At 42.7% G+C, this 20,361-nt stretch overlaps 2 protein-coding genes across 2 annotated transcripts in view; one reads left to right on the forward strand and one right to left on the reverse strand.

Annotated features, from left to right (window-relative positions):
- The window catches only part of WIPF3 (WAS/WASL interacting protein family member 3), a 70,722-nt gene extending 54,137 nt beyond the window's left edge, over positions 1-16,585 (reverse strand). The window contains exon 1 of the mRNA XM_074367302.1: positions 16,446-16,585. The gene's annotated coding sequence lies outside the window, so the exon portion shown is untranslated. The remainder of the gene's footprint in view (positions 1-16,445) is intronic.
- Positions 16,006-20,361, forward strand: part of LOC123613410 (uncharacterized) — a 107,584-nt gene continuing 103,228 nt past the window's right edge. The window contains exons 1-2 of the mRNA XM_074366614.1: positions 16,006-16,193; positions 16,413-17,579. Of these exons, the coding sequence (XP_074222715.1) occupies positions 16,006-16,193; positions 16,413-17,124 (900 nt within the window). The 3' untranslated portion in view covers positions 17,125-17,579. The remainder of the gene's footprint in view (positions 16,194-16,412; positions 17,580-20,361) is intronic.

Genomic DNA, 20,361 nt, shown 5'->3' on the forward strand with positions numbered 1-20,361 from the left:
AGCACTGCATTAGGTACCTACAATACACTGTTTTACTTAATCCTCTTAACAACTGTATGGTAGACACTGATATTTTCATAGGATAGATAAGCAAATTTTGTCTCAAAGAGGTTATATAATTTCTACTAAATTTCAGAAAAAGTACCAGAGCTGCATAAAAAAAAGCCATGGCCTTTCTGATCTAAAACCTCTCTTTGTTTTACTAACTTGGTATAATTCAGATCTTATTATGTCTCTGCTTTCATTTTGCAAAGATTTTAAAGAATTTCTGAGACCCTCAAATGAAAAGGACCTCGTACAGTTAAGTATAATTCTTCCATGTACTTCTCCCTAACCTAAGCATCCTCGTTCTCCATCTGGTTTTATCCTTATACATCTGAGAGTGATCGGGCGCCACTGGGCTTCTGTCTTGTTGAAATCACAGGAATGATTTTTCAAACTCTAAGATTAAAGGATATTTTTATATTCAGTACTTGATGGCTGTGAAGGCTTTTTCCTGACAGATATAATAATTAAGCAATTATCTAGTGAAGTATTTGTTAAAATCTGACAGTTAAGAATGCAGAGCTCCAGGAAGTCACAGGCTGTACCCATGAGCTCTTTGATGCTTTGTGCTCTCCCGACACATTTAAAAATGTTATTTTGCTCTGTAATGTATTAAAAAACGCTTAGGATAAAAAAAAGCCAGATTCTTAAAGGCTTTTATATTTTCTTTCAACTCATGAAATAACTCTGTAAAATAGCATCAAGATGTATGTAAGATACTCAAGCACCATTAGAGGGTGGCGAGGGGAACGAACTAACACCATTTCCGAGTGAGACTCTGAATACAGGGGACAGTGCTAGTCTTGGAGTCAGACCAGGGTTCTACTTCTGCTTTTGTTTTTTCCCAGCTCCGCCGCCTTGGTCAAGTTACTTAACCTAAGTGGGTCTCATTTCCTTTATCTTTAAAATAGCTACAATGCTTAATTCTTAGTTTGTTATCAGGATTAAAACAAAGACTAGATGAAGAACATAATACAGGTCCTGACACAACGCAGACGCTTAACTGAAGCTGTATTTATCATCATCACACCACCACCTCCACCACTGCCACAAATAACTATAATAAAAGGTGCAGTAGCATAAACGCCCCAAGAGAGGTGTGGAGTGCATCGCCAATTCATACACGAGGAAGGGGGACAATATATAAATATTTGGTAGAAACTATTGCACTTTTCAACAGGTAAAAAGGTTGCTATGAGAGTCGTTTCTAGTTAGAAGAAGCAGCACATGAGCAGAGAGAACAGAAGTAGGAGAGTGCAAGCCGCTGGGAGGCTCTGCATGCATGGACGAGAAGAGGAAAAGGCTGGAACCACAGAGGGTCTTACAGGACATGACGCTATTCTGCAAGTGTCTCCTTCCTTGGGTCGGGGTGGACATCTGTCCTGCTGTGGCTGTCCACCATCTTTCTAACACTTTGCCTATGCCTGAGGACTCTCTCCCATTATGAGTCCTGCCTCCCTCAGCCAGAAGCCAGGAGTGCTTTGTCCAGCATCACTTCCAGGCAGGGAGCTGACTTGTGACCATCAACTCAGAGGTGAGGAAACAGCGGGAGGATAAGGTGTGGAGGGGCCGGGGCCAACAGGAGAGAAGACCTGGGTCTGGCGCACGAGGGCCCCCTCAGCTCTGGCTAACTGATACTCCGTGGGAATGTAAGTCCAGTATTGGCCAGATCTTCCCATTTCCCCCCACAAAATAACCATAATCCAGATTTTCATGTGCAATCCAGTTTTGAAATGTAGATAACCAAATCAAAAAGCATTTTTAAAAACTGGTGGGCCAACAGAACATGTATGCAGGTCACACAGGATGCACCGACTGCCTGAGTACAACCGCCTTCCCAGGAGCCGGTGGGGCAGGGGTGGGGCAGGGGTACTGATGCCCTCTTGGTGCAGATGATGACTTCCCCTCCTACCCCTCTGCTCCCCTTCCTTCCCCACCTGGTTCGTCTGTCTGTTCTCATTCAGAGAGAGATGTAGGCTAGGCTTGCCTATCTTTTTATATTGCAGTGTTAAATATGTATATATACCAACTGAGCTTTGTGAGTTATTTCAGGGAGAAATAACTCACTGTCAACAATTTTACACACTAGTTGCTCTTGTCTCAAATGCTTCTTTTCCCCAAGAGTAGTTTGTCAGATTACAGCTGTTCACAAATAGAAAATGTGCCTATTTAAAAAATAAAAGCAAGAAGGATTATTGCTACTATTTGACAAAAGCATCTTTTGCTGCTTCTAAAAATACATTTGAATAGGAATCTGAAAATCAGGTTCTCTGGGCACTCATTACTTTTTATGTTTTGACACTGTCCCACTGAGTCCCTTGCTGTCAAGTCAGGGAAAGAGATGAGAGATTTCTCACCTCTGAATTAATGCAGGTGGAGGAAACCCATGAGGCGGTCCATTTCTCACGTCACGGTATCAGCAGGGTCCTGCCACTTTACCAGTCAGTCATTTACTTATCAAAGGTGCCCATGGCCAGGAAATCACAACACCAAAGCCCATGAGCATATCAGGCACACATAAAAAGGTTCTCAAAACACTTGTGGTAAGGTTGCCAAAGCTGTAAGTAAAATAATAAAGGAATTTTTTTTGAAAAGCTTCTCTCCAAGTGATGGTGACAATGATTTAAAAGTGGTCACTTTCTATTGTCACTTCCTCATTGTTTCAGAGCAGAGTCTCTAGGCAGAGTCCTCTCCCGGGACTTCCTACCTGAAGGTCCTATGCCCCACCCACCAGTTCTCTCAGTGAAGACCGTCCTCTTACTGGCCAGATGGAAGTTGCTGCTCTCACTCTTCTCAATGGTACAAAATTCCCTGAATATTTAGCCTTTTGGGGGAAGTTGGCCTAAGGAAGCAAGGAAGCAAGGGACAGGATAGGGGATTAAAAAAATAAAAACAACACAGGATAAAAAAATCCTTGAACATTTGTGTTCTAGATTACAGTAAAATGAGTTAGCCCTGATACAGCCCTTGCTATGTGTCAGGCTCTAGTCTTAGAGCTTTCACATATAAACCCATTTAAGCCCCACAATATCCCAATCAGATAGATATTATTATTATCAACATTCTTCAGATGAGGAAACTGAGGCCCAGAGAGGTTAAGAAACTTGCCCAAACTCACACAGTGAATTACCAGAGGAGCTGGCATTCAAATACAGAGCGTCTGGCTCCAGAGTCCAGGCTGTTAAGCACCGTGCTAACTTAAGTCACTTGTAAACATGACTTTTATAGTATTTGTCACATCCACATACCACCTGAACTTACTTTTAGTTAAACTGTTTATTTTACAAAAGAAAGTTTGTCACCATAAATGGAAAACCAGTATCATTTGCCATAAATAGATGGTAATAATAAAGATCAACTTAATAATTATTAAAATAAAAATGTTCATCCATGTACCATCTAAACTCATTTCAGGTCTGCCTAGTGACACCTAAACCCCAGTGCTTTGGGGGAGAGTGATCTAGAGCAATGCTTCCCAAACTTTAACGGAGGATCAATCACCTGGGGAGGTCCTGTTAAAATGTAGGTTCTGATTCTGTAGGTTGAGGGTGGGACCTGAGATTCTGCATTTCTAACAAGCTCCCAGGTGAGGCCAACACTGCTGGTCTGGGGAACCACACCTTGAGTAGCTCTAGAATGTGGACGCTTGTCAGAAAGGCACAGTACCCACCCCAGACCTACTGAATCAGAATCTTTGGGAGTATCCCGTCAACAAGTGATTTTTGTTCCCGCTAAAGTTTGAAAAGCCTTATTCTAGGACAAGCAGGATGATGAAACGCTCTGCCCCATATAGGTGGAAGTTGCGCCCTCTCCTGAGAAGCCTCTTCTTCTGCAGACCCATTTGCTTTTGGTAGGCTGGGTCCATGACAATGGCACACTGTACTTAGGACTGGAATTGACATACACAAGGGAAAGAGAAACCGAGTTGAGTGCCCATTCACCTCTCACACAGGTGACATGAGGGGTTTCCCACACTGGAGAAATCCCAGCCAGGACAACAACTCTTGAGGCTGAATCTGCTCAGGCCTGACAGGATATGATAGTTACCTGCTGAAATGCTTAAAGGATTACTGCAGATTGTCCATGTGTGTTCTAAAATGAACATACACTTGAAGCACAATCTAATAGGAAAGCTACTAGGCCACACCTACAATGAGCTCAAAAATTGGTTTCCTTTTATAAGACTCTTATTGAAACACAAATTTGTTCCCAGATCATTGAATTCATTATAAGATTTGAACAGTATTTGGTGAAAGGAAAAATGGAGATACTGATAATAATTATCACTGACTCAGATGTTTAAATTATGGCTAAATGCTGTAAAAATCGTGTGTGTGTGGTTCCAAGGGTAAAAGAAAAAAACATTGATTTCCTGTCTTTTTTTTCTTGCTGCCTTTGAATTAGCTAAAAGAAGAACAAGGGTTATTAAAAATACATGATATTAATCACACATTTATAAGTGAGCCTCATTTTATATAATAGCTACGCTTCTGAAAAATGGCATCTCTAATTTTGGAAAAATCGAGGTATGCTTTAAGGATCCAAAAGTAGTTTATTATTCAACGGAAACTCATAATCAATGTTATAAAATAATGAGTCATTTAGATGGTAGACTTTACAAAAAGGGTGTTTTTTACTTTCTAAAAAGTAAATCTACTTTTCATTCAGGACTGTGACCACTCCTAAAAACGCTGCCCTGAGAATCTCTGAGGAAATAATGTGCGACTGGAGGGGGCACAGGGAACCAGTCTGCAAGACACAGCCTTTCTTTTCAAATTGTACTTCTGAGACTTTAGTTTAAGTGTTTTCACCTTATTCCTACTGCTCCAGCTCGGGCCAGAGCTGGACTGAACAGATTCTGGTGCCTCCAGCCCCCGTCCAGTTTGAACTTCTGCTGGAACCTCAAACAGCCTGTGGCAAGGAGGCTTCCTCAGCTCTGTCACCAGGCAGGTTCCATCCCATGGCAGCAAGCACAGGTCACTGACAGCCAAGTCTCATAAACTGACGGGAGGTCTCACCTCTCAGACCACAGGGCACTACCGCCTCGATTTACACACACTCCTTTCTTAAAGGCTCTCTAATACGGAGTCAAGTTCTCCATCTCATCCTCCACTCTGTTCTAAGCATCCTGCCCTCTACCCACCCCACACCCATGACACTGTCTTACAGCACTTCTCTTTATATCTCTATGCCTTGATCCATGCGATGCAGGCTGCGTGTGATGGCCTTCGCCACCTGGAAAATTCCTACGAATTCTTGAATACACACTCAGGTGCCAACTTCTCTGCACAGATTTTCTTCTCCCTCTGCCAGAGCTAACTCTTGCTATAGTGCTTTGTTTGCAATTTTGTTATAACACTAGGGACTCTGACAATTCTCTTTCACACGTCTGTGCATCTTCCTTCACTGGACCACGGGCTCCTCGAAGGTGCAAAGATAGGAAGTATGTCTTAGGTATCTTGGTATTGCCGAGGCCAAAGGTAATGCCAAATACTATTGCTTTGGTAGTGCTATGGGGAATAAATAGAAAACATATATATTAGGGGCCATGCCAACTGCTCAAGCAAAAGGTGAGGACACACCTGGGCAGCAGCACAGTATATAAATTGTGTGTCTACAGATTAAATAATTATCTTAATGATCTTTAAGGGAAAATACTACAAACTAAAATAGAAAGGGAAGAAAAAGCAGGAGAAATTCCTGTCCAATTGCAGACCTTATTAGCGTGGGAATAAAATGTATTCTGGATGTGGGGTTCTCAAAGCTTACAGTGCTCACCAGAAAAGCTTCACCTGGTGTGTTAGAAATGCTATAATCAAAGAGGAATAGTTCGACAGTTGGGAGAACTTGTCTCTAGCTCTGGCTCTACTGCCCATCTATTTCTCCATCTAGAAAAAGGGAAAGAGTGCTCCTTCCTTCCTGATTGGCATGAATGTGAGGACCAAATGAGTATTGCTTTCAGGCAAGTTCTAAAGAAATCAAAATTAGTACATGATCCTCTCTAAAAAGTGAAGTTCTTTCAAATATAATTTTCTTAATTAAGGATATGGTGGAAATGGAAATGCTTGTCCTTAAGGGCAGCAGAGATGAGGCTTTAGTCTCAAATTAGAAAACACTTTCCAAAATAAAGCTGAGTTCAGGGAAGTCTTCTGGTTTTCAGATGGTGGAGTGAAAATATCTCTGTTCCTTCCTTTTCTTGGAAACCATTTCAAAATAGTAAGGAAAGGGAAACTCAGAAATATAAACTTATCTTGGGAAGGTGGGGACGGTAAAAACTAGACTTCTGTAACCGTGAATTTCAATGAATGAGACAGGGCTGTCGGATGTCCAGGGTGATCAAAAACAGGATACAGGTAAGGCGTTGTAGAGAGCAGGTCTGTGGCTGCAGACCTCAGACAAAGCCCACACGCTGTCATTCTCCAAAGCAGGAAGCACTGGCGCTTTGGTGAGGAAGCTCCATCAGCACTTGTTTAGAATAATAGAAAAGGGTGTGTAGGATGGCACAAGAGTGACCCTGAACCCTCGACCCACCACGGAGCAGGGCAGGTGGCAAATCAAGCCATTCCAGCAGGTGCACTGCTAGAAATGAGGTGGGGCAAAGGAGAGAGTAAATCATGAGCAGCCTAAAGCCACTCACTTTCTCTCTCTCCCTCTGTAATAAGGAGCACTTCTCTGAGCCAAAGAGAACTCTCCCTGGTCTAGAACCTCAAAGAAATCTCCTGCAAATAGTTGATCCAAGAAGAATGCAACTCATTCTAAAATGAATACTAAAAAGGGGAACCAGTAAAGAGAACCAGTACAAGATCTACACAAAAAACTAGGGGAAAAAAAGTGGGGGAAGAAATAGGAAAAAGGAGAGATGATAGATGAAGAACACTGATCAGAAAAAAATACTGCCATGAAGCAGATGAAAACTGTGACAAGGTATAAAATTATTAGCTGGAAGAACTTTATGAAACAATTATCCCTCTCAAATAAGGACCCAAAGAAGAAAAATGAGGACTCTGAGAAGTGGCGAGGCAGTGGAAGATGAAACAGAATGTGGCAGAAGTGAGAGAGAGAAATGGAGTCCACACCACAAGGAGCTCAAAGAAAACAGGTATTGTTGAAAACACATCAAGGACCATGAAGAACTGAGAAAAATGAGCAAAATAAATGGAAACAGATGAAGAATTTAAAAGGATTAGAGAGAAAGAAAATGATAGATGTGGAAGACAGACAAAAAATAATTGGTTTCTCTTAATAAAAGACATAAATAAATGGAAGAGAATATATATTCAAAAATAGAATCACAAATATATAATATTAGAAAAATTTTCAAAAATAAAGTTTAATTCTATAGATTCAAAGGCACATGATATCTGAAGAAAAATGATACAGTTTCAGAGTCAGATATGCCACAGTATCCCAGAGAAATAAGGTATGACCCCCAAAATTTATACCCAGCCAAACTGTCATTGTGGTCAAAAAGCCTGTGTGACAGATGTCTTTAAACATGTGAGAATAATGTTTCCTGAATTATCCTTGTATTGAAGATACTACTATAGGAAAAAGCTTTAGCCAACTGAGAGTTGAAGAGAGAAATTAGGGCAAAAAGAAAGACAGTGAATATTGATTTAACCACAGAACCAAGGCTTAAGCACCTATGGAATTATGGTAACAGAAATGAATATAACTATTATTAATCACGGCAAAATAGAAAGATATAACTAACAAACTTGGTAAGTAAAAGGGAAGATGAAGTGGGAGATTATGTATATTAATTTCCTTAGCTTGGAGTCAAAGTATACATACAACACTGTATTAGTTTTAGGCATACAATGTAATGATTTCATATATGTACATAGTGCAAAATGATTGCCTGTTTGCTATGACTTAAATACTTAAATTTCTTAGCACTTTATAGTTTACCTGTATTAACAGTTTGTATTACTACAGCAATTCTTTGTTTAGCAGAAAAAAAATCAATAACCCAATAGAAAAATTGACAATGGGTAAGCAATTCACAGATAAGGAAATACAAATAACATTTAAACACATTTGAAGATGCTCAGCCTTATCCTTAATTAAACAATGTAGGTCAGAACCACAACAAGACATCATTTTTCACCAAGATTGATGAAGATCAGAGGTTTGGTAAATGTGTCATGGAGAGGGTGCAAGGAATCAGATCATAATTATTGGCAGAAATATAAATTAGTACAACCTTCTGTAAAGGGCAATGAGTAAACATATCAAATATTTTAAATATACTTTCTAATTCCAGGAATTTACCTTACTGATACACTTACAAGAAATAATGTGTACAGTGACAATCACTGCAGTATTGGTTTTAATAGCAAAGGCTGGAAATAACATAAATCCATTGACTGGGAACTCGTTATTAAATTACAGTTCATATCTTATAATGGCATACTAGGTAGCCATTAAAAACATATGGCAGCCCTATAGGAACCAATATGGAATGATCTTCAGGTTATATTAAGTAAAAAAAAGCAAGCATCAGAAAATGTATATAGAATGAGCATGCCTTTATTTGTATTATATGTGTATACCAACAAATACAGGTATATGTAAATGTGCATATGTATGTATGGAATATCTCTGGAAGAATGGATAACAACTAGTTAGTCTGAGATTGGGGTGTGAGACTTACTTTACACTATATATCTTTTTTACATTTCTTAAAGTATGTATTTTGGGCATTATTACCCATTTGTAAAACTAATTTAAAAAATAAAAGTCCTGGATTGCTTTCTTTACTTGGGACAATTGGGAAGAAGTATTCTTAAAAATGCTTTGCCCCATCTGAATTAGGAGACCCCTCTACATCTAAAAGGTAAATACAAGTGAATAAAGAATGAATAAATGAATAAAGAAAAATATTAATGTGTCCTGACGATTTGGGCTAAGTTAGCTGGATCCACAAAGAACATTCCTGCGAGCTGACCTGAGGCTTCGCTGGGCTGGCTGTGCATGCAGACTTCCATGACAGCTGAGACTACCCCTACCGCCATCCACAAGTGTCAAGCATGACTGATCAAGTGGGCTCAGAAAACAACCAAGAGAAGAGTGAAAAAATTCTCCTCAAACCAACCCATAACCTCTAAGGTTTAATTCTTCTATTGATACATGGTTGATACACAATGAGGAACAGTTTTAAGACGTGACTGTCCATTAGGCATGAATCGTTTGTAAGTTAGTTCCATAAAACCTTATATGTGAATTTATAGTAGCAGTGTTCATTACAGCCGAAATGTAGAAACAATCCAAATCTCCATCAACTTACGAGTGGATAAACAAATTGCAGTATGGCCAAGCCATGACATATTACTTGGCAATAAAAAGGAATGAAGGACCGATAATGCGCTATTGCATGTATAAACCCCCAAAAGTGCTAAGTGAAGAAGCTAGTCACAAAAGGCCACATACTGTGTGATTCTATTTATATGAAATTCTAGAATAGGTAAATCCATAGAAATAAAAAGTAGATTAGTGGTTGGCAGAGCTGAGGAGAAGGGGGGTGGGAAGTGACTGCTAATGGGTTTCTTTTCGGGGTGATGAAAACGTTCTGGAATTAGATGATGATGATAGTTGTGTAACTCTGTGAATATTCTAATAACCACTGAATTGCATACTTTAAAAGAGTGACTTTTGAAATGTGAATTATATCCCAATAAGGTTGTTATTTAAAAAAAAAAACTGGTGTGCAGCATGATTAATATCAAGCAAAACAGAATCCAGGGCAAAACATATTAACAGAAATATAAGTGTTCTGGAAAACACTTAACAAATAAATGAAAAGGTAATTAATTGGTTCCATGGCTTATGGACCATGAAAAGCATAAGAACCCTCCGGGGCAGGTCTTCTATGATTGAAGGGAGTGGGCACATATGGAGTGTATGGCAACTGGTCCCTGCAAGCATGGTGCTCAGGGAGGCAGGCTGTTAAGGAGTTTGAGCTTCATTCTGTAAGCTTTTAAAGAAAGGAGAGATGTTAGACACTGGTGTTTTAAAAACAGCACCCTGGGGGTCACATGTGGAAAATGAAATATAGGGAGAAACAGCAGCAAATAGGTAGACCGATCTGGGGATCCATGCGAGTGAGGATGGGTGTTCATCTGAATTAGAATAACAGCAATGGGATAGAGCCAAGGAGGATAATAGTTTGGACATCTGGGAACAGGGAGAAGGAAAGGCCAAGGAAAACTGGGAATGGGGAGAAGGAAGAGCCCAGGATAACCTCAAGGCTCCTTGCCAAGACCATCTAGCATTAATTAAAGAAGGCAGGAGAAAGTGCGTGGGTGTTGGGGGTGGTGAATGGGCGGGAAGAAGTGAGTATAATTTGAAATATATGAGGTCCTTTTGGCAAATGGAAATTTAGATCTGAAGTTTAGAAAAGAAGCAGGGCTGGTGATAGTGATTTAGGAATCTACATAAGGCAGTTGGGTGCGTTTTATTCTCTAATGTTAATTGTATGAAAAACTAGAAAAGCAAAACATTTTAAATTACTGAGTCACCTTCTGTAATCTCTAATTAAGTCAAGGACATGGCTAATAATGGAAGTTAAGTCAGGTGGCTGATACGTCTAGTTGCCTACTAATAACCATTTCCTCTTCTTCCTCATAGCAAAACCCCTAATGAGAGACAGGGGTGACAGGTGCAATTTACCCAGCTAAAAATATTTGATTTCCCACTCTTCACATTTTAGAGCAACACTGTGACATTATTCTGGCCAATGAGAGGTAGGCAGAAGTAGTTGGGGAAGGCGTCACTTTCTATATAAAAAAAGCAAAACCTCCCTGATAGAAAGCCCCTCACTCTTTAGCTATTTACACCTTCCTTTTCTTTCTGCCTGTACTAAAGAAGCCTAGAGATACAGCAGCCATCTTGTGACCATGAGGCAACTAGATGTAGGGTGATGTCCTACTGGATGAGGGAGGACATCAAAGCAGGAAGATAGAAAGAGACTGATTCTCTGATAGCTCTGTTTGAGTTTCTGCATCAGCCCTGGACTACCCTTTTTGGGAGTCTAGTTCCACAAGACAAACTTGTATCTGTTTAAGCCAGATTCTGATGTGTGTGCTGTTTTTGTTTCATTTGTTTTGGCAGCTGAATGCAATCCTAGCAGATACAAATCATATTTGGACTAATATATATACAGTGAGACTAAAAAGACATGACCATTATTTCACTTAGTGAAAAAAAGTTTAAAAATCAAACATCATTTATTCTTACTACCAAAAAGTACTGAAAGTATTAGGAGGCTTAAAAGATAGTACAGAGCACTGGATATTTCTTTTTCCAAACAGTGAATGATAAAATTTGCACCTAAAGGGAGATTATGGGACTACCAGTATCAAGAAAATTCATGAACACATCCACTAATGAATATATGTGCATGATGACACTTTTTGGACTTTTCTGGATTAAATAAACTGACTAGCTCACTTAAGTAGCTTCAGTCAGAACGAATGTTCTTAAAGATGGGATTGTTCACCTGACTCACAAGAATTATAATCTTTGGAACAAAGAATCTTTCTACTCTCACTACTGGCACTCAGTAAACATAGCTAAGGACATAGCATAACCCCAAACCACAGTGTTCTGGCCTTTCACAGAGAGCTTTTATTGGGCTGAGCTCTGGGAGTATGTCTCTGGAACTGCAGTCAATAACATTCTAGGAAACACTTATTATTACCTTCTACCACCAAACTTCCATTGTATTCATGGCAGGGACTGACTAAGCTGAAGACTTAGATCTCTATTGCAACAGTGACTGCTCTGAAGATTCGCCAGGAGAAAGCTATCCCAGGTTTCAGGACCAGAAAAAGCTGTGTAATGGATCCCTTTTTATCTCCTGGTCACTGTGAATCAGGTAATTATTTGTGTCTTCCTCTTTGTTTTGGCCACTGGGAAGCTCTGACAAATTTTTAATCTCATCTCTGGAAACTACACCAAACCTTATAGTAAACTCATCTCTAGAAATTACCTGCACCTTACGATGTAGTCTTGTCCCCTAAGTTACCTCCGCTTTTATCTTGCTTTCTAATCTGTTTGCTCTCTTTACCCCACTTTTATTATCCATTAATTTTATGTTTACTCCCTATTTTTGTAAACTCCTCAAATGCTTTATGAAACCAGGAACATTTAAGGCAAATAATTTTTAAAAGCATCAGATAATAATAATAATAAAAATAATAACAGCTAGTTTATTGAACATTGCTATGAACCAGGCACTGTCTTAGGCACTGAACTTTTTTAAAGTTATTTACCCTAAATATGAGATAAGTAGTATTATTATACCCATTTTACAGATGAGAAAACTAAAGCACAGAAGGGTGAAGTAATTTGTCCAAGGTTGTACAACAAATAAATGATGATGCAAGATGCAAACAACCCAAGCATTCTGAATTACAAAAATTTTACAAAAGAAGAAATAATAATGTTAAATTTCTAAAGAAGCAGAGGTCTTTTGATCTTACAGGCTAAGATTAGCATCCTTCAGCTTTAAAGGAGATATCCATTGTACATCTCATATGCACAATCAAGCCTGATGATCCATATTAACAGGGGGGAATGAGACAGTAGAAATCAAAAGGATAGTTAATCCAAATTGGCTTTCGATCTTGGAATATGAAGGTATTCATTCACTCAGTCACTCATTCATTCAGTACTCATCATGTGCCACACACGGTGCAGGAGCTGGGAAAAGAGATGAAGCACACATAGCACCTGACCTCCAGGAGTTCACGTGCAATAAGGGAGAGTCAGACAAGTAAAAGGCGGATCCTCGAGGTTATGAGTGGGCTGACGGCAGACCAGAGAGGGGTGTGGCACGATCACTCTGAGAACAGTTTTGCCCTTGGCCTCTGTGTCCATCTGATAATGGGAGTAAGAAGAATCAACTCCCTTATAGGGCTGTTGTGTTGATTTTATATGCAGAAAGCTCTTAGCTGAGCCGGACACAACTAAGCACTGAGTACGAGGTAGCCTTAGCTTTTAAGGAACAGTGGGTGGAAGCCTGGGCTCCTTGCATTCACATGGACACAAGTACTAGGAGCTCAAGAACTGAGGCTCCCCACTGCCTCCTCCTAGCCACCCCTAGGAGCCAACAGGCTCACAGTCCAGAGACAGGCCTGGCACTTCCTTTCTGGATGCCACCATCTCAAATTCAGTGTCATGCTGGAATACACTGCCCACACAGGATCTTGAATATTTCTTCAAGATGCACTTGAAAATCTTTCACAGTGTCTGGCCCACATCATGCCCACCTGGCATCTTTGCCACATTGGCTCTCCTTCACTTTATCTATTTGGCACTTCAACCGGGCAGTTGACTACACGATTCCTCTGCTGCATAACAGGTCAGGTTCCTGCTTGGGCAGGTCTAAGGAAAGACCTGACTAGAATTACAAAGGAAGTTTCAAGCGCACTTATGGGCTGAAGCCAGTGAGAAAACATATGTGCTGCACCTGCTTGGCATCAGCTGGGAACCGTCCGTCTCTTCAGTTTTGTGCAGTAGCTAAATAAGAAGTAATTAATCACTTTCTCACCAACCTTAACTCATATTTAATACTTCCGTCTCGAAGTCTGTTTTGTCATGCTCTCAGCAAAGTCAGTCAAACGTTACGATTCCTTTCTAAATATTCCAGCAGCCAGATGGCAGGAACACTAAGTGTGACATGGCAAAACTCACCTAAAGATAACTTCATGATGCATAATCACGCTTGATGGCAGATTCATCCAGACACCTCTTTAGCTGCCCCACTTAATCCAGGTTCTCCAAACCAAAACTTTCTAATTCCAAGAATAAGACATTCAACTCTGCAATACGATATTGGCTGGTAAAACAAACATGTTTCTACTCCTGTAGGTTCTGAATTTTAGGCAGAAGTATAAAAATCACTAGAAGAACACACTTCAGAACATATTTCTCAAGATTTATCTTTCGAAACCTGTATCCTAAAGTTTCAAGTATTTCTGTGCCAAATGCAAGGGTATTTATAACATGTTTGCTGGAAAACAAATTTCCATCCTTCTGTTGAGTTATTTCTGTAGTTTTAACCTAAGCGTTAATAAACATATTCATAAATTCTATAATGTTGGAAAATTGACCATTCCTCACTGGTGAAAATTCTACATGTTCTCCTCTAGAGTGGATTACATTTTGGTTTCTCAGATCTTTTCTAAGTAATATTATTTATTCTTGGTGTGTGTGTTTGAGTGACTGCAAAATCACAACCCGTACTATATGATTTCTGAACAATAAATCTCCTAAAAACAGTGTTGCCAGGCTGAGCCAGCTGGCTTTCTCCTGTTCCTAAAACTGTATGTTCTTAGACACACACACACTTCCTCCATCCCTTCTGCTGCTGGCTAACTTCAGTCTGTGACACAATCTCATACTCAACAATTACATTAACAACACAGACTCCTGGAAAGCCACCAAGAGGGGGCACGGCAGGAGCTAGCCTTCAAGTCTCTGTCACCTTGATGGCTCTGCCCTGATTCAGGTGGCTGAAAATTGTGTTTATGGTTGCATGTATAGAATTTGAAGTCTGTGTACCCAGGTTTTTAACCCCACTCCCCTAACACATTTAACCTCTGTGACCTTTCATTTTCTCATCTATAAAAAAGGCACAAAAACAGTATCACCCTTAAAGAATTGTGAGTCATCTGAGTTGATACACGTAAGGCATTTGGTAAGGCCCTCAGCAGCATGTATTTCATTTCCCGTATTGCTGAACTTTCTTTGCTCCCTGTTCTTTCTTTTTCTGATTTGCTTTGTATGGTTTTTAAATGCATCTTTAAAAATGCATTGGCTGGAAAACTGCACTAATCTGGGTGCTACCACAGTAAGTGGATCTATAGCATTAAAATTTTATTTACATTTTTACTGAGATAAAACTTACATAAGTCAAGTGCACAAATATCAAGGGAATTACCTCATAAATATCTATATGTGTACACCTGTGTTACCATTCCTTAGGTCGAGGTAGGGGAGCACTTCTAGCACCTCAGAAGCCTCCCTCCCTGTCCAGGTCATTACAAGGCCCAAAGGCAACCCCTCCTCTAACTTTCACCCCCATGATTAGCTTTGCTTTAAAAAAAAAAAAAAATCAGGGAAGGCTGGAATCCCAGAGGTAACTACTGTTTCGACCACAGAAAATGTACTTCAAATTCTCCCTCTGAAGGGATAAAAGACTCTGGAAAGGAGGAGAGGGACAGGAACTTTCTAAATCACACAGGTTATACAGAACAAAGCCCTCATTTTGCAGCCAGTGATCTGAGGCTCAGAGAAGCAAAGTGATAGCCCAACTTCCTGCCTCGGAGTAACTTTCCTTCCCAATAGAGCTCTCACAAAACATCCCGCCAGGGATGCTGCCAGCCTGTCCCAGCCCAGTGCGCCAGAACGCCCCCAGCCCCAGCACCTCCCATCCCCCCGGCAGAACTTCTTTTCAGGGAGCAGTGCACACTCGGTCCCCACGCCGCCCCCCGCTCCTGCCGCAGGCACACCCACGCGGCTGGCAAGCTACGCTCAGAAGGCACTGTTCCTGCAAGCCAGTGCCTGCCTGCCCACGGGGACACGGCTGGGCTCCCTGTCTGCCAGTCCCTATTCCGAGATCCGGGGTGTCCTCCAGCAGTGCTCTCCCGACCCCTAGCCGCCTCTGATGTGTACTGGGGGAGAGGGGTATGGGCCCTGCCACCTTCTCCCCGGTACCTCTAAAGAACTTTAAAGTCCGTTTGTGGCCAGATCTAAATTGCTGGATCGCAAACTACTGACTTCAGGGACTTGGAGATGAGCACTCAGAAGGGGGTTCCGAGACCTGCACTCTGGCCCCAGTTCAGTCACACTAGCTGTGTGACCTTGGGCAAGTCATTTCACATCTCTGGGCTTGGCTTCCTCATCGGGGGCTTCTGTATCTCCCAAGCCACCTTCAGTTCTGCAATTTCCTAGATGCTCTTCACTTCGCGCCTGCTCCCACGACAGACCCCCTCCTCAGCAAGACCCCAGCCTTTTGTTCTGGGGGTGAAGCGGGAAAGAGAAGGAAGGAGAGCTTGGCGAAGACCAGGTCGGGGCGGCCTTGGGGCCAGGCGCCGCTCCCGGGAGAGTGGGCTCGGGGGAAGTCACCAGACAACCCCGCGGTGACCTCGTTCCCTCCACCGTCCCGTTACCGCCGGGCCCTGGAGGCTCAGCGGGCGGCGGGCAGCGGGCGGCGGGCTCTAGGACATCGCCGCGCCGGGGGCAAGGGTCCCCGGACACGCACGCGCGCGCGCGCGCAGGACCCCTGCCCCCACCTGGGTTCACTCCGCCCCGGGACGGGCCCGAGCACCCGCCGCCACAGCCCATACCCACTCCCTCAGGCACCGAGCCGGGCACGCGCTCAGAGCCGCTACCTGCCGCTGGCCGTGCCGGGGACAGGACAGGACTCGAGCTCCGGCCGACGTCCTCGTTGCCGCCGCCGCCTCCAGCCTCCGGGCTGCGTCTCGCAGCGCCTGTGTTCCTGGCGGCGCCGCTGCGGCCGCGCTGCGCTGGGTGCGCGCCGCTCACTCCCCGGTCGCCAGCTCTGGGGCTGCCGGGACGCGGAGGCGGGGCCGTCGCCCCCACCTGCTCCGCCGGCTCCTGCCCGGGAGCCGCCGCCGCCACCCCGCGCGCACGGACGCGGCCCGGGCGGGCGGGGTCACCCTGGAACCCGGGAGGCGGGTCCCAGTCTGGAGGCGCGCCTCTCCTGGACGGAGTCCGAAGTCTGAGCTGAGGAGAGAGTGGGGGCCTAAGACTGGAATTCCCCAGATAGGCGGAGTTGTGGCGCGGGCGACGCACGGCCCAGCACCGCCACGGTGGGACACTCCACTCCTTCATCTCAATCTATACCAAAATATTTTGAACCCCTCCTATACTCCTGGCGGCGTCATAAGCGGTGAGGACAAAGGAGAACCAGGTCGCCTCTTTCCCTCATGGAGTTTGCGGTCTAGAAAGGGACTAATGGGCAACTACAATGCAGAACCAAGAGAGAGTGGTCACAGAGGGGGGCTTCTCGAGGAGCTGATGGCCAAAGGAACTGAAGGGCGAGCATGAATTAACCGGTTGGAGTGACCTGGGGTGGTAGATTGTCCCAGGTGAAGCCGAAGGGGAGAGGGATCGGACAATGAAAATTGAAATGTCTGAGGAGCCAAAAGAACTTGGTATGGCCAGTAAATCCTTGTCACACTTCACGTTCAGACCCCTTGGAAGACGCAGAAAGTTTGTGTCTGAGGCTGTATATATTCCTCTAGGTGCATGATTGGTTGGTGAGGATTTTGGATCTCCCACATCCTGGGCATTCCAGCTAGTGGAGTTGCTAAGAGGATACTCCTGGACCGTTCACTGCAATGTGTCTGAGCATCTATGAGCCAGGCACTCTACAGGGCCCTTAGAATGCGCTGCTGAAGGAGGCAGGATCTCCAGCGCTAAAGGAGCTACTAGTCTGGAGTGGAGGAGAGACCTGTGCTCAGCGCTGTGCCAACGCTTGGATAAGGTGCCTGGGAACACAGGTGAGGGAGCAGTTAATGCCAGCAGGGGGAGGATCTCACACATGGATGGCATCTTGTCTCCAGGTTCAGATTCTGTGGCAGCTGCTGTCAAAAGTATTTTCCCCAAGCAGTCCTTAGCTGGCTTCTTAATTACTAGTGTTTACAGCCTGACAATGTGTGGGCTTATGTTTATAGCAAGGATAAATAATTCACTCCTGATGCCTTTCATTCCTATGTTGTCAAGAATATGGGCTTCCATTTGATTTAGGTGAGGAAGGTGTAGACAGTGGAAGCCAATGAGATATTTGCTTCCCACCTGTTTGTCCTGTGCAACTCCTGCCTTTCCTCCTCTAGAACCGTAATGAATGGTCATGGGAATGAAAAACTGTGAAAAACTGTGCTCAACCTAAAATTCATAAACCATTTTGCATAGGTGATCACTACCAAAAAAAAAAAAATCCAAAACATTACCAGACACTTTCCTTCTTGGGATCCATAATACTTGTTCTCATTAAATATATACTTATTAATATTCTAATATAAATAGAAGAAAAGATAAAATAGCAGAGAAGACATTTCCATGGGCCCAGAGAGTTCCAACCAGGTCTTATGCTGAGTGTCCCAAGCAGGAGGTAGTTGAATGGAAAGGCTATTATCCTAAGGGGTAGAGATATGCTAGCTTGGATAAAATAATTTGTGAAAAAAATGCTTACTGATTGGAAAGGATGGGGAAATGTTGAGTGACAGAAATATTTGGAAAGTGGGAATATTTGGGGCTGCAGGTGCCCAATGTCTCATATCTGTGTGAAATAACTGTGTCTTTGGTGTCTTGTTTCTGTGGACATTAGAGAAGGATTCATTCCCACCTAGCTCCACCAAGATGTACATAAGTATAGAACAACACTAGCTATTCCAGGCAGATAATACAGACATACCTTGGCGATATTGTGGGTTCAGTTCCAGACCACTGCATAAAACTCCTAATATTTGTATTAGGTTTTTTTTGCAGGGGGGGGTAATTAAGTTTATTTATGTATTTACTTTTAGATCAGGTACCGGGGATTGAACCAAGGACATCCTGCGTGCTAAGCATGCACTCTACAACTTGAGCTATACCCTCCCCACCAGACCACTGCATAAAATGAGTCACATGAATTTTTTGGTTTCCCAGCATGTGTGAATGGCATATTTCACTGTACTGTACTCTATTAAGTGTGCAATGGCATTATGTCTAAAAAACAATGTATGAACCTTAATTTAAAAAAAAAAACTACTGCAAAAAATGCTAACCATCATCTTACAATGCAGAGTTGCCACAAACCTTCAATTTGTAAAAAACTATCTTCGAAGTACAGTGACATGAGATATGCCTGTTGTTTGTTCAGTTGCAGACACTGTGAGTCACCTTCCCAATAGCCAAGCCATTCTCCCTTTCTTTCCTATTAACAGAACTGAGGGTTATGATTGGTCCAAGACTACCATGACAGTGTCATTCCTGATTTCACAGTCTTTCTTGCAGCTAAGGAAGTCATTGACCCAGTTCTGGCCAATGAGTTGAAAGAAGGAGTTGGCTGAGGGTCTTTAGAGATATCTTTTGCTGGTTCTTACCTTCCGTTTCCCGTGTTCTTTATGCCTTGAATGCAAATGAGATGACCAGTGATGCTGCAAGCAGATTGCAACCAAGAGACAATGAACATGAGGCCAAAAAGTCAATATAATCAGGATGACAGAGTGGGAAATAGAGTCAGTGTGGTACTGATGGGCATTCGAACTGAAGCCAGCAACAGCCCACTTCTGAATTCTTTGTTATGTGAGAAAAATAGCCCCTGCTTGTTTAAGCCACTGAGACTAGGTGTTCTCTTCCTGGTGGCCAAATGTATTCCTGACTGATACAGTGGCCTGGTAAAGAGCAAATATCCCTTCTCTCACTGCTTACCAAATGCCTGCAAATGCTCACCTTTCATACCTTCTACTTGTAAACTTATATTTGTATCTGTCATGAATTATTGAGCTCTTCAGGAGAAAGGCACTATGGAAACCTTAAATGTTTTACACACGTATCCACATCAATTCCACCAGTATTTATAGAGCAGCTTTTAGATGGTGATAATAAACTGGTTCTGGGGGTGCTAAAATGAATTCGCAGCCCTGCCTCCAGGGAACTAATAGCTTAGAAGAGGACACAGGCTTGTAAATAAGTATTACAGCTCAATGTCAGAGAGGAGTTTGTCTTGGATAGAGAGATGATACAGGAGAAGAAATGATGAAAACTGCCTGATGGGGGAAAGAAAGGAGACTATAACACCTGAGCTTGCCTTCCATGGGTGAACTGGAGTTTCCCATCAGAAACTGGGGAAGGGAGGCCATTTCAATGAAGAGAAAGTCTGAAAGAGCATGGTGGACCAGAAACTTCATCATGGTCTTCCTACCAAACATGACCCATTCTCGGTGTTGCCCATCTCCCCATCCATCCCATTGGACTACCTAGCCACTTCTCAGCTCTCTTTCCCTCATGGCGTCTCCTCTCGGTGGATTTTGCCTTTTGGTTCCATCTGGTTTTACCCTTTTGCACCAATGCCACCTGATACCAGAGCCCCTCACCTTCTCCAGAACCCTTCTCAGAGTCCTTCCACAGTTGCCTCTTAGCTGGTCACTCTGCAATGTCCTTCTTCTGTTTTCCAAACCATTCTTCAGAGTGTGGTCAGAGAGATGGTCTTGAACCCTAAGCTGATCTGTTTAACTCCCACTATCTGTAGTTTAGTGGCTTTGCTTTGCTCTGATGATAATAACCAAGATCCTGACC

Source organism: Camelus bactrianus, chromosome 7, assembly GCF_048773025.1.
Source record: "Camelus bactrianus isolate YW-2024 breed Bactrian camel chromosome 7, ASM4877302v1, whole genome shotgun sequence".
NCBI classification, from domain to species: Eukaryota; Metazoa; Chordata; class Mammalia; order Artiodactyla; family Camelidae; genus Camelus; species Camelus bactrianus.